The sequence below is a fragment of the Mizuhopecten yessoensis genome, unplaced genomic scaffold (genome assembly GCF_002113885.1).
Source record: "Mizuhopecten yessoensis strain PY_sf001 unplaced genomic scaffold, ASM211388v2 scaffold7021, whole genome shotgun sequence".
In the NCBI taxonomy this organism is placed as follows: Eukaryota; Metazoa; Mollusca; class Bivalvia; order Pectinida; family Pectinidae; genus Mizuhopecten; species Mizuhopecten yessoensis.
This window is the reverse complement of record NW_018406841.1, coordinates 882,271-897,380: the sequence shown is the minus strand read 5'-3', so window position 1 is coordinate 897,380 and position 15,110 is coordinate 882,271. Positions and strand designations below refer to the sequence as shown.

The 15,110-nt window shown below is 33.4% G+C and overlaps 1 protein-coding gene across 1 annotated transcript in view; it reads right to left on the bottom strand.

Moving 5' to 3' along the window:
* Window positions 1-15,110, bottom strand: part of LOC110452976 (suppressor of lurcher protein 1-like) — a 240,008-nt gene that overhangs the window by 131,481 nt on the left and 93,417 nt on the right. The window contains exons 3-5 of the mRNA XM_021501759.1: window positions 10,435-10,491; window positions 4,047-4,233; window positions 1,806-2,020 (exon numbers count right to left, since the gene is read on the bottom strand). Coding sequence (XP_021357434.1) covers window positions 1,806-2,020; window positions 4,047-4,233; window positions 10,435-10,491 — 459 coding nt within the window. The remainder of the gene's footprint in view (window positions 1-1,805; window positions 2,021-4,046; window positions 4,234-10,434; window positions 10,492-15,110) is intronic.

Genomic DNA, 15,110 nt, shown 5'->3' with positions numbered 1-15,110 from the left:
TCTACAATACTTACAATGGTATTCATCATCTTTAGGCAGGGGTATTAATTCACACAAAAATCAGTTTTTAAACTAGCAGATAAGAACAGCTTTAGCAAATAAGATTGATGGAAATCAGGTGTCAAATAAACACAACATGGATACAATGTGCACAAAGATAAGTATACAGAAACAAGTATATTTGTACTCATGAGGTCTGTAAAAGGAATTTACAAAAAAAAAAAAAAAAAAAAAAAAACAAAAAAAAAAAAAAAAAAAAAAAAAAAAAAAAAAAAAAAAACCCTGACCTTTTGTTACCTTGACCTTTTAATTATGACCTTTGATTCAAATCAACAGATTTTATTACTACAGATAAAAGGATCTGACAATAGTGTGACCTTGACCTTTCCATTTGGCCCTGACCTTAAGAGTTAACACTTTTGTGTATATAGCAATAGAATATTTTTTTTTGAATCAAATTTAGCCTGAGATATTATTTTGAAAATAAAAGATGAACAATCAACAACAATGCCCTACATGAATAAAAAAATAATAATAAGAAAAGTAAAACAGAAAAAAAGATGTTTTGCTTAAAAGTTCAATTAACTTCAAAAGAAAAAAAGAAAAAAAGAAAGCATTAATTTATCATGTATTTCAGAATGGTACAGAATCGATCAATAAAAGCTTATTTTGTGCTGAACATTTAAAACAAAAATTCAGGAGAATTCAGTCCAAATTTTTACGCTTAACATAGCAATGGATCGGATTTTGGTTTCAAAAATATTCGATATTCCATTGAAATTTTTAGCACAATTTCTTGAAAAAACAGAAGAAGACAATTTTAAGTATGATAAATGTGCAAAGTATGATATAATGTTTTTAAGAGGCTAAAAAGGAAATGTGATTGAAGATACAGATCAATAGCACAATATCGGAAAATCGTGTTCGTCGAGAATAACTATTGATATAGTTTACGGTGGAGAAGACAGGTTTACACAGTTATTAAGTTCAGAAGTATGAACGCTTAATTAGAATCTGCAGAGCAGAAGTATTATATACAGGACAAAGTTTTGTTAGAAAAAATGTTTGAATTCACACCATATTTAGAATAAACAAGAAGTGTTTTGCCAATATCTAACCTGTGGCTTTGGGAGTTAAAAGTACACCCGTAGGTAACTTTATGAAGGGCAAACTGACTGAAACTGCAAAGGAAAAGCAATAAACAAAACATATATGTTTGGGAATTGTTCTTACTGAAAAACAAAAACAAAGTATACATAAGTACCCTAGCATAATTATTTTTTTAATTTTAAGGAAATAAGGTAAAAATAAATTTCTGGAGATATATTTTCAATTACAGAATTAATTTATCACTATGATAAGCATTATCAATTATCATACTTTTTTGTTGTCCTACGATCATTAATAACCAAAAAGAGAAATCTTCATGAATTAAACAGTAAAATTATCTCATTTGTTGTCATGTTTTACTTTTAATATCCTGTTTGTATAGTCCAATTGTGTTATAAACTTATTGGAGTTACTTCCCTTGCATCACATACTGCTACTAGGATTCTGCTATGGAGACATTACTGTTCTATATGATTTTGTTTCTATGAAAATCATATTTCATCATCTGTGTCATATGAAAACAAGATATCTATTTTGGTATCATCTTGAGTACAGTCTTTCTTGCTAATTCTTTTGGTAAATGCAGCAATCACATCACAAAACAGAAAATTACAGAAAATATTGCAAAGCTACCAATGACAATGACAATTGGGGGCGGGAATAACCATGGCAACCACAATTCAACAATTACTTACGTGCGTCTAAAAATTTGAATATTCCTTTGAATCCTGTATGATTTAAACTTTTTGTCGGATCTGAATGAAACTCGAGTACGAGACTGCGGCCTCGAGAATAGTACGTCTTCTGGTTGAGGGTGGAGATGTTGCCACATAGTTCAATGTCATAATCACTGTTCTCGTTGACCTCTCCCCGCTCCAGGTTCAGAAAGAGGTGGAGGTAATCGCCACACCTGTATAAATATTATGATTTTTTTTCCAAATCAAAATAGCTGAAAGTCAAATTTGTTAGGAATCGGGCAAGTAATATAAGAAGCAAGGGCAAACGGGAATTTAATTTGGTGCCTTAAAGTTTCACATTTGACCAAGGTGAAACTTGCATGTCCCAAATTTCGGTCATTCACCTTCATCAACTTCAGGAATTTGCTATTCGACATCATTGCTGGACTAGGAAAACTCCCTGGTTAAGGACTTTTCTTTGCCTTTACTTCTACTCAATCTAACTACAAGCTAAATGTTATGAGTATTATGACTCTTAGTTCTGTAGAAGATGTTTTTCAAAGGAAATGTTGGTGATGTATGGGTAAGTGCCGAAATTGCCAACTTCATATGCTTTGAAATGGATTATTCATTCCAGATAGGTAAAGAAGACTGGTTGGTAACACACCATTCAAAACTACATAAAAAAACAGCCCATCCCACAAACGCACTGAGGACCAGAATCAATTTTATCTGATTTAGATATCAACCAGAAACATATATCTCCTGCCTGCTGCTAAAACCTGAATTAAGGCCATAGACAACAAACCTACTATGTCCTTCTATTTGGTGGGATAAACGTTTGGAAAAGACATTTGGACTCTTGACCTTAAATGACACCATTTGCTTTGTTTTCAGCATGTCACATTTTTTTTTATTTCCATAGATTTTATTTGGACTTACACCCAAGTTGAACGTTCCATGTGAGGTCAACTTCTTAAGGTTTTGAGCCTATCTTTTGACCTTTGAACCTTGGCTAGAAATGCATCAACATATGTGAGTATTTTTTCTATTTGAGATATATTTCCATTGGAGTTCAAATTGATCTATCTTCATTTTTTCTCTGAACAAATCCACTTGAGGTAAAATTGAACATGTTTCATTTGACCTTTGACCCTTATTTATATCATCAACTTATAAATACTTACCTGTATCTGGATCACCCCATCTGATGTCAAATTCAACCAAGCAGTTTCTTTCAACCTTTGAACCTTGACCTTATGTGTCTGACCTACTGATTTGTATGCATCTGGATCACTCCTTTCCAGATCAAATTCGTTAAAAGTCATTTAATTTGACCTTTGAACCTTTAATCTAATGTGTATAACATACTTACTTTTTCTGCACCTGAATAATTTGAATGTCAAATTCAACAAAGGTCATCTTTTTTACGATTAAACTTTACGTGTTTGACCTACTTACTTGCCTGTAACTAGGTCACTCCAAATGATGCAAAATTCAACAAAGGTCATTAGATTTGATTTTCGAATCTTGACCTCATGTGTTTTACTTACTCCTTATCTGCACTTGGGTCAACTAAATAAAGATAATTAAATTCGACGTTTGAACATTGACCTCATGCATTTGACCTACTTACTTATTTGAGATCAAATCTACAAAAAGTCATTTTGTTTTACCTTTGAACCTTGGCCTTATGGGTATGCCTATTTACTTCTCTGTACCAATGGACATAGGTCGTATTATTTGACTTTTGAACCTTGGTCTAATGAGTATGATCTACTTCTGTGCACCAGGGTATTTCCATTTCGAGTCAAATTCAACAATGGTCATTTTGCTTTACCTGTTAGTTTGAACCTTGACCTCATGTGTCTGATCTACTTACTTCCTTGCATTTGAATCACTCAAAATCGATCTAATCTTCAATGTTGGTAACTTTGTTTGACCTTTGAAACCTGACCTCATCCATTTGATCCATATAATTCTCTGTATCTTGATCGCTCAATTTGCGGTTAAATTCAACAATTATCAATTTGTTTGACCTTTGAACCTTCGCATCAAGTGTATGTCCTATTCAGTTCTTTGCATCTGGGTCATTCCCTTTGAGATTAAACTAAAAACAAATTATTTTGATTGACCTATGAACCTTGACCTTATCTGTATGTGCTGCTATTCTGCACCCTGATCACTCTATTCCAGGCCATAAAGTTTGACAAAAGTCATTTTGTTTGAACTTTGTCTTGATTTGTATGACCCACTTACCTCTCTGCACCTGGGTCTTTCCATTTTAGATCAAATTCTACAAAGGTGAGCTCAACTCGTTCATCAACGTCGCCAATGAATGTGAAGAGGATACACTCGATGCCGCGATCGTAGACCTGTGGATAGTTCGGAGAGTGGAAGTTTCCTCGGGAGAGACCATAGCTCTGATACACGACACAGTCACATGCTGAAACACACCAACAAAAGGCCTTAGCTACATCATAGGAAAGTGACATATACTGACACAAAGGTCAATTAGACTTTTCATTTCTAAGGGAACATTAATAAATTGTAAAGTTCTGTTTTCCCCCATGAAAATGTTATCAGTTCAGGCGTTCAACAGTTAAATTGTACAATGAATAAACAGTTCAAAAAGAGTCAAATTATAAATTATTTCAAAAGCTACATGTTTGCACATTTTTTTACCTTACAAACAAATTTTCATGAAAATTCTTGAAACAATTGTTTAAACACCCCAACCTGACTGGGTATATTATATATACTATATATAGGAATCCCTTCACAACAAATTCCTGATACACTCACCACAGTGGCCAAACATTGCCCTATAAAACCTGTATACAAAGACCACCCTCAGGCAGTCCATCAAGTGGTCTCTTATCACAGGTGGTCTCTTTATACAGGTGGTCTCTTAGTACAGGTTCAGGACCCTTATTCATGAAACCGCTCTGATGCTCAAGCATGGATTTTGTGCTCAAGCCGAATTTCTTGTTCGCGTTGTAAATAAATAAAAAAATATATCTTATTTGTCAATGGTTTGGGAAAACATTGAAGAGACTTTAATTAAAAGCCGATTACGGTTTTCAATTTTTTCATTTGATTTTTTTTTTATTGTTTGACATGATTTAAGCAAGTAACATGAAAACTGGTTTGAGCACAGAATCCATGCTTGAGCATGAGAACGGTTTCATGGAAATGGGCCCAGTTCACAATGTTAACTGCAATGGGGAGTTTTAAAAGTGGTCTCTAAATTAAGGTGATCTCTTGAACATTAGTTTCACTCTACTAATTACATATTAGTATCTTATAACTTGCAAAAGGGACTCTTTACATGTAAAAACTTAAAAATGTCCCCTCCCCTCCAGTCAGGTTGAGCAAACCATACTTACCACGGCTGAAAAATATCATTATTACAATACTTTGATAAACCATTTCAACATATATATCACAGAAAGAAAGACAGCAACACTACATTGCTATTATCTTGATACAGACTTGATACAATTTCAAATTTCATGCCTTTTAAAATTAATGCAGATACCTGTGGAAACTTACTGCAAAATGTTAGTCCTCAATATATACCTATATCTTTAAACCCACTTATTCATTTTTACAGAATAAAAATAAAAATCATTTTTTTGCTGAAGTATCGCAAAATTGTTCTGTAGTTTTACACACAGCATCTCTACTGTTACAAGAGGTATATGGGGTCCGTATTGTTCTTGAAATAACATTTCTTGCAAATCGGTGCACCAGTTTCAAGAAAATTCCCGTGAAAGTATGACTGGGTAGAGGCCTAGATGTATTAACCCACAATAAGTTGTAACAGTATTTGGTTGTAGTTAGGAGGGTCGTGGGCTCAAATCCCTGACAGAAATTATAATGTCATAAATCTGCATACCAGGGATAAACGTAACTGAGATTCCCTCGGGTCCGTACAAAATGGATGAATTTGAAGCTCCAAAACATTATGGGAATACCTCAACCAAAATAGAAACCAATGGCCTGGCCATGTTTAATATATTTCAAGTGATTGACTATACTAATGGCATACAGATTCAACAGTTAAATTGTACAATGAATAAACAGTTCAAAACACAATTGTTGTAGATACAAAACAGTTTTCATTTATTATTTCAGAATAATAAAAATGGCAAAGGCAAGTCTAGAGCTTACCCAATGAGTTGTCCACTTGAAACATCAGAGGATGCCATCATGAAGAATTAAGGTTCATGAAAAATTGCCAATTTTTAATGGATACACTTTCGAGATTTTGAAATCGCCCATTACCCACATGTATATATATAATTTAGTAATCAATACTTCAAGCCTTTAAGTAACCCAGCTGTGTCCGAGATGTAGTGCTTCACAAAAACGTTTGACCTTTAAGCAGTAATAATGGTTAACGCTTCACAAAAACGTTTGACCTTTAAGCAGTAATAATGGTTAAACTTTGACGACAGGAGCTTGTTCTTATGTCCAAGTTCATGGGAGAAACTGCCTTATTAGGAGGGAATGACAAGATTGGATGACCGCGCTTGTTTCAAATGACCAGGAGGCCATTAGCTGTGTGTTGTTGTGGTTTGTTTTCGTTTTAGCTTTTATCCGATACGGAACTTAACGGCCATATAAAGGAAGCTGGTGATCATGAAGGCATTATAACCTGATCATTTAGCATTGAGCTGGTCAAGCAAGACCATTTGTTCTAAGCCGTTATCTACTCTGCTAAAATGCATCCATTTGGAAACTGTAGGCTATGTTAGCCGTATAATTTGTGAAGCTTTTAAAAACAGTCATGTGACTGAGAATGTCATCCTGTTTGATCTACCGAAATTCAATTTTAGATGATTGGTTTATTATCTTAAACCTGTGTTATCATGCTGACAAGCATTTCTATGACATATTCTAATAAGTTAGTATGTTTTGCTAGAATGACAAACATTTATATCATACAGACTAAATGTCACGACAAGCAATGCTAAGTGTTTAAATCATGGTTTTTTTGTACTCTTTTGTCAAGTGATATTACATCAGTATTTATCTTCTTCTTTTTTAAAATTTCTGGAGAGTTTGAAATAAAACAAGCAATATTAATTAAATTCTATTTTTTATTAAAGATCCATTCTTGCGAAAAATACAGTTTAATTTTATCTTTTTGCAAATTTTATTTATTTTTGAAATATTTTAACAAGTTGTACAAGCAAATAACTTTAAAGTATCCATTTTCATTTTGTTGCAAATTTCCAGCGTTTCAGACAAAAATTTACATATAATATTTCTAAGTTAAAAAGCTGGATTTACCAATCAGTATACAGAAAACTCTTTAAGCTAGAAATTCATTTTAACGGTAATTTCTTCATATCTGCAAAGCTATATTAGTCTAAAGATATCAATGATCTCACAGTAATGCTGAGTGATTGTGTCAAGAAGTTTAGCTGTGTATTAGTTCTGTATTATGACTTGCATATAGTCACGATCAATTTCCAGCTTCATTTGTAAAGTATTTGTAATGTAACTTATTTTATTTTTTTGAAAATTATGCAAGAAAATTAACTTTATACATAATTATAGGCTGTAAAATAAGAATGCATTCCATCTTCAGCTGAAAATTATTCCAAAAAGAAACAGCTTTTCTGTCATATCCGGTCATGTGAGATAATGCTGGCCATGTAAGATAACCATACTTGCTGAGTCTATCTTACATATGATGTCACAATGGCTTAACAATGACATGACGTCACGAATTTGAAAAACACTGATGCTGCAATGCGGAAAAGGCAACGTGATGAAATTGAAACATTTTACGATATATTTACCGTACACTTTAGAAAGATGAGATAATTTTTCTGCGAAAAACTCTGTTTGCAAATATATATGGGGTATGCTTAATCTTGCTGACATATTCGTTTCCGTCAAAAAAGCTCAGGGGGATTTATTTTTCTGGCAAATTCTCGGGTTTTACAAATTTGAAAACCCCTCGGGTCGAATTTCCCTATCCTACACCCCTAGACATGAAAGAGTCTTATAATCTTGTGTTGTTTATTAATAAAGGTAAAAAGTTACATATTTCCATATCAGTCTTCAGTTTTGTTTGGTCTCCTGCATCAAGAATTCTTAAACCTATAATCTTCTACGTGAGTTGTACATGAAACATGCTTTCAAATTCATCGCCTTCCGTTTATATTCCAAACGATTTGAAGCCGTGGGGAATTTTGAACCTAAACTGTTGACCTAGAAAAAGTCCCCATTACTGGTGAGTTAAACGTGGACCATTTCAAGACGATCTGTTTCCATTAAAATCTCAAACACAGGTAAATTTTAACAAAGGAGTTTCACTACAGGCTCATCGAAAAAAACAGTCAGTAATTATAATACAGAGGACTACACCATGTTTAAACTCTTAAAACCCATGGTGATAGAAAATTTATGCATTTTCTGATTCTCCTAGCTTCAAGTTCAAACATTCAATAGCTTAATCCAAAAGAAAGCTTTAATAAACTTGAAAATTTCATTTCTGCCTCATGTTTTTCCTACTAATTTTTAATTTAAAGTGAATACTGAATCAAGCAATCTTTGTAAAGTATCTAAATCAAAAGAAATTTTTATTTAATGTGCGAGTTAAACATTTTTTGCATAAAATACATTTCAAATAAATGTCATTCGTAAAGCCCTGCAGTGTTCTGTGTACAAAAGCTTATGAATCTACGCGTGTACTTTTGCAAATTTCAGATTATCGTGCACTCTACGAAACAAGGACCAATTTATCAGAGCACTATGACTGTAATTTGTAAACTGAAACCCGTTCTTACCAGTGTTTGTGTACTTTATAGCTCAATTTTGTAGTTTACAAAGATTTTTTTTTTGATGTTTCATTTAGATTGGCCTTTTTTGACATGCAATACAACCAAAACCATAATAAAATCTACAATATAGAATTCCCTCATCTCTATCTTCATTTTAACGCCAAAGTACATTTTATACAATTGCGAATACGAATTCCAAGATAGACAAATAATGTTTCCGAAAGAAAATATCGGAACTATCTCCATGGAAACGACTGATAGATATTCAGTCCAATAATGGATATTAAGTCTTCCTGCTCCTGATTTGTGACATTACTGTATTATACTAGAATCTCCTAATTCACAGAAAACAATACATTGGACGACAGCCCGAGTTCCAATACCAGTACGTAGCATAGCCGATTCGTAGTCAGAAACATAAAGAGCAAGTATTGTCATCTTAAAATAAAATAATAAAAAACTTTCATCTACATCTTTTTCAAAGAAACAAAATGTGAAACAAGTTGATTTGATGGAATTTATTGATGAATTACTGAATTATAATCTTCAAATAGAAAGTTGAGATGCTTCAATAACTTAGAAAGACATTTTAAACCAAAAAAATATGGATTCATTTTTGTAAGTTGTGTAACAGAGCAACGTATGATTGGGCTGACGTTAAATCTATAATCATGATAATGTTAAATTACTGAGGATCCTGCCGTATATATCATTAGGGCTACTGAAACATTGCCCTCTATTAAAATGATGAATGTAGCCACAGATGTACTCAATAAAGCAAATATGTATAAACACCTTACTGCATGAAGAGTTCATCTCCCCTTCAGCATATATATATATATATATTCATCAATAGAACCGTTGGGTTAGCTTAAAATGAAACCTGTTTCACCTTCCCAAAACAGATTGAGAAAACAAAAGATTTTGATCATTTTAACAGAATGGGTTTTCTGAAACTGACAGGAAGATTTCAAAAATTCAAACAAACTTATCTCCCTTTTTATTGTTAAGTTTTTATGACACCGAAGCATTGAATTGTGTGACCTTCAAGAAACAGTTGAAGAAACGAAAAAAAAAAGCCGATCAGTTATCTCCCCTTTGCACATGAAATCATATTACTGATGTTTCAATCATTTGATATAAATAATTTACACTTTTATTACGATCACTAGTTTTCAAATATCTGCATTAATTTTAAAGGTTAAATAGTACGTTATCATATGAATACACAAACCCTTAACCTTAAATTAACCATAAAAAAAACATATACACATAATATGCAAATATACTATGATTGCATTTCCTGACAGAAAATAGAAAACTATCAAGAATAACAAGAACACTAATTATATATATACTATTTCAATCTGCAAAAAATGGTTATGCCATTGTTCAATAAGTACAACTCAACCTTGTGTAAGATAAATGCATGCAACTTACACAAGGAGCCATTGTATTTATATCACCATGCCAACAAGTTATATATACAACTCCGTGTAATTAGCCACGACAGCATCATTAATACCTCATACTAAATGTAATTAGACAGTCAATTCTATGGCTTTGTTTATAATTTAGTAAAATGTAGTATTGTTAGATTGATCACCTCGAATAAATTCTACACCATTAATAAAACACTTGAATGTTAAAAAGCGTTAAATATATATTTCTGCCGCTTCAATGTGGACAGGAATGAACAGGTGTTATCAAGTTAAACAGCCAACATTAAGATCTATAAACTACATCAATCTCAGTTAATGGTAGTTTAGATTAAATACCACAAAATGTAGTATTTATACTGTTAATTGAAGAGTAACACCCAGCCAACAATGATCTCCGTTTACCTCTGTGCTCAGTTACATATTTGCTTTCATAGGACAAACACTTGTCTCTAGCTGGGGCTAAAACAAAATAATGACACAGAAAATACAAATTACACAGTACAACACACACCCGTCTGTATACAACTTATCTTCTTACTGCAGAAACTGTCATTTTTGTGGGTTAAATCTTAAACCCATGCATTCATAAACAGGTGACAATGACACTGAAATCTTCTGATTAAGTTGATTTCCTTAAGTCTTTCATTGTAATATTTTGGGAGGAATTTGTTTCTTGGAAATTCAACATTTTATATATTAATGCATATAAAATGAATAACCCCCCAAAATGACAGATTTTGCAGTAATTTGTACAGTTCTGTCAGAGCATCTTTCTTTCAATAACAATGTTTCCAATAGCATAAAAGGCTATTTTTTTGTGTAAATAATCAATAAAAAAACCAATGAATATCAATGAATGAATAAATGAACTAGATACTCATTGATGAATGGATCAGTGAACTGTATACATATTGATGAATGGATCAGTAAACTATAGATACTCATTGACGAATGGATCAGTGAACTAGATACTCATTGATGAATGGATCAGTGAACTAGATACTCATTGACGAATGGATCAGTGAACTAGATACTCATTGATGAATGGATCAGTGAACTAGATACTCATTGATGAATGGATCAGTGAACTAGATACTCATTGATGAATGGATCAGTGAACTAGATACTCATTGATGAATGGATCAGTGAACTAGATACTCATTGATGAATGGATCAGTGAACTAGATACTCATTGATGAATGGATCAGTGAACTAGATACTCATTGATGAATGGATCAGTGAACTAGATACTCATTGATGAATGGATCAGTGAACTAGATACTCATTGATGAATGGATCAGTGAACTAGATACTCATTGATGAATGGATCAGTGAACTAGATACTCATTGATGAATGGATCAGTGAACTAGATACTCATTGATGAATGGATCAGTGAACTAGATACTCATTGATGAATGGATCAGTGAACTAGATACTCATTGATGAATGGATCAGTGAACTAGATACTCATTGATGAATGGATCAGTGAACTAGATACTCATTGATGAATGGATCAGTGAACTAGATACTCATTGATGAATGGATCAGTGAACTAGATACTCATTGATGAATGGATCAGTGAACTAGATACTCATTGATGAATGGATCAGTGAACTAGATACTCATTGATGAATGGATCAGTGAACTAGATACTCATTGATGAATGGATCAGTGAACTAGATACTCATTGATGAATGGATCAGTGAACTGTATACATATTGATGAATGGATCAGTAAACTAGATACTCATTGATGAATGGATCAGTGAACTGTATACATATTGATGAATGGATCAGTAAACTATAGATGCTCATTGACGAATGGATCAGTGAACTAGATACTCATTGATGAATGGATCAGTGAACTAGAAACTCATTGATGAATGGATCAGTGAACTAGATATTCATTGATGAATGGATCAGTGAACTGTATACATATTGATGAATGGATCATTAAACTAGATACTCATTGATGAATGGATCAGTGAACTAGATACTCATTAATGAAAGGATCAGTGAACTAGATACTCATTGATGAATGGATCAGTAAATTAGATACTAATTTATGTATGGATCAGTGAACTAGATACTCATTGATGAATGGATCAGTGAATTAGATACTCTGTGATGAATGGATCAGTGAACAAGATAATCATTGATGAATGGATTAGTGAACTAGATAGTCATTGATGAAAGGATCAGTGAACTAGATACTCATTGATGAATGGATCAGTGAACTAGATACTCATTGATGAATGGATCAGTGAACTCAATACTCATTGATGAATGGATCAGTGAACTCAATACTCATTGATGAATGGATCAGTGAACTAGATAGTCATTGATGAATGGATCAGTGAACTAGATACTCATTGATAATTGGAACTAATCATTAGGGATTAATTCCTTTAATCAAATAGAAGACAAACACAAGAAAATCAAGTTCAAAGCTGAATTTATTACTTGATATTATCATTATTATTATAATTTGGCATATGATGGCCATCACCAGGCTTCGCCCTCATGTGGATCAGTGAATTAGACACTCATTTAAAATTGGATCACTGAACTGGATAGATATTCATTTTGATTACATAATTGGATAGAGATTGATTGATAAAGGAATATATTGATTTTATCGTGGTTTTTTTTATATACCAAACTGCATCAATTTATTATACATACCTAACAGATACAAAAGATAGACATATCAAAACTCTCGGAAAGATCACATCATATTGCTGCATTAAAATGAGCTACATTTATATGTTTAGAATATTTGATATCATATTTTATTGTCACATTGTATACTGGCTCATTTATTATTAAACAAAACATGTCAAACTGGAATAAAAAGAGCATTTCCTTTGGGAAATCACAGTTGTCATGAAGCCCAAATTCATTTCCCTTGGAAGATTGAAAAAGAAGGGGAATAATCGATCTTTTCATAAATAATTTATGAATAAAGTGATTGGTGATAGGTTTTATTAGAACGAACTATTGGCCTGAACTCCCCTGTGGAAATGTTTATCAATTAAACTGATATTGCAATTAAATCATTTATGTCTATATAATTGCCATCATGATAGAGTTTACCAAGTCATGCATGCTTAGATCTGGATAGACCAACTAATCATATATCATTTTACGGCTATTTTATTGACAATTAAAGATATTTTTTTGAAAACCACCGACATATTTTATGACATTTTTCAGTGGACTGAATAATATATGATACTGTAATCAATTCTCTCTGATCCAAGGTCAATTACTATTCATATAAAATCAGTTCCGTGATAATAATAATAACAATAATTCGAGGTTCTTATATACCTCTTTATCACAACCTAGTTCTTAGGTCGTCTCAAAGCGGTTCACAAATTATTATCCGTGGTTATAGGGCCTTTGCAACCAGCCAACATCTTTCTCAACTCCCTGGGGAGCATACAGTCACTGCTGCCATTTCGGCACTCACAGCTAGCATTCTATAATTCTAGCACTACCCAACAACGTACTCATTTACAGCTGAGTAGACTGGAACAAGCGGAGTAAGGTATCTTGCTCAAGGATACAACACAGTGCCATGACGTGACTCGAACCTGCAACCCTTCGGTCACAAGCCCGGCAACCTACCACTAGACTACTGTGCCTCCAAAACATTTGACCCTCTGTGATGCTCTAGTTATAATTACAACCATATTTCAGCACCAGAATTTTAAAAGTTGCAGTACCCCAAGGTCGTTGTACGCATGGAATATTCATATTCAGAGTGTTTTTCTCCTGCCCACACAAATCCAACAACCCAGGTGGAGTATAAAATGGTCTGGGGTGGATGTTGTGGTATCTGTGCTGCAGCGTTTAAGTGAGGTGGCACTATAAATGATGCCACTGGAAGCACTGTCCCACTACAAACAGAACACGATACATCTCCAGCACAAACGCAGGCATACACACATAGGGAGATATTAGCCAGGTGGCATAGGACCAGTAGTTAGCTACTGATAAGGCAGCTCCTGCAAATTCCTCAAAGATTGAAATTGATTAATGTATATGCTAATGTATATGCAATATGTGTTGATTGTATTAATTCATCTATGTACTGTAAAGCGCTTTGGAGTGGCTTATCGTTAGCTAAATAGGGTGCTATATCAAATGTTGAATATTAGTTTAATTTGAATACATAATTTTCAGTGCCAATATTGAGCCTTCAGGGAAATTATAACTTCTTGATAAATTAGGAGAATTTAACACTGTCAACGTTCTTGCAAAAAATGAAATGATATTCTTTTTAAAATATGTAGTCAAGCACATCTCAATTTATCTTGATTACATGTGAGAATCCGGTGTCATGCATAAAATGTACCTCCTGCTTAAATAGTATCCGGATACTTTTTATGCAGAATAAAAAGTATCCGGATACTTTTTATACCCCTACCAAAAAGTACCCCCCCTGTATAAAAAGTACCCCCCTATGAAAAAACCAGATGTTTCAAAAAATTTAATCAATAACAGTTCAGAAGTTGATTAGAAGGTTACAGTTGCATGTTTATTCACCCCTACCCCACCAATACCCACCCCGGGGCCAGGAAATTATGCCAATTTTTTTTTTAAACACTGGACACAATAAGGTTTTGGGACTCAAGTAGAAACATTTACATTTATGTTATAGTCATTACCCAACCTTTATTTAATTCCCCACCCCCCGGATACTTTTTATACACCCGACCAAAATGTACCCCCCGGATACTTTTTATACCCTGACCAAAAAGTACCCCCCTATAAAAAAATGATTTTTCTCTTTTTTTTTTATCCAATTGAGTTCAGAACTTGAACAGGACATTACAGGGGAATATTAATCCACCCCTACCCCACCAATCCCCACCCCCGGGGCCAGGAAATGATGCCAAAATAATTTTTAAACACTGGTTTGGAGAGTCATGAAGAAACATTTACAGTTATGTTATAGTCATTACCCAACCTATATTCAATTCCCCACCCCCCGGATACTTTTTATACACCCGACCAAAATGTACCCCCGGATACTTTTTATACCCTGACCAAAAAGTACCCCCCTATGA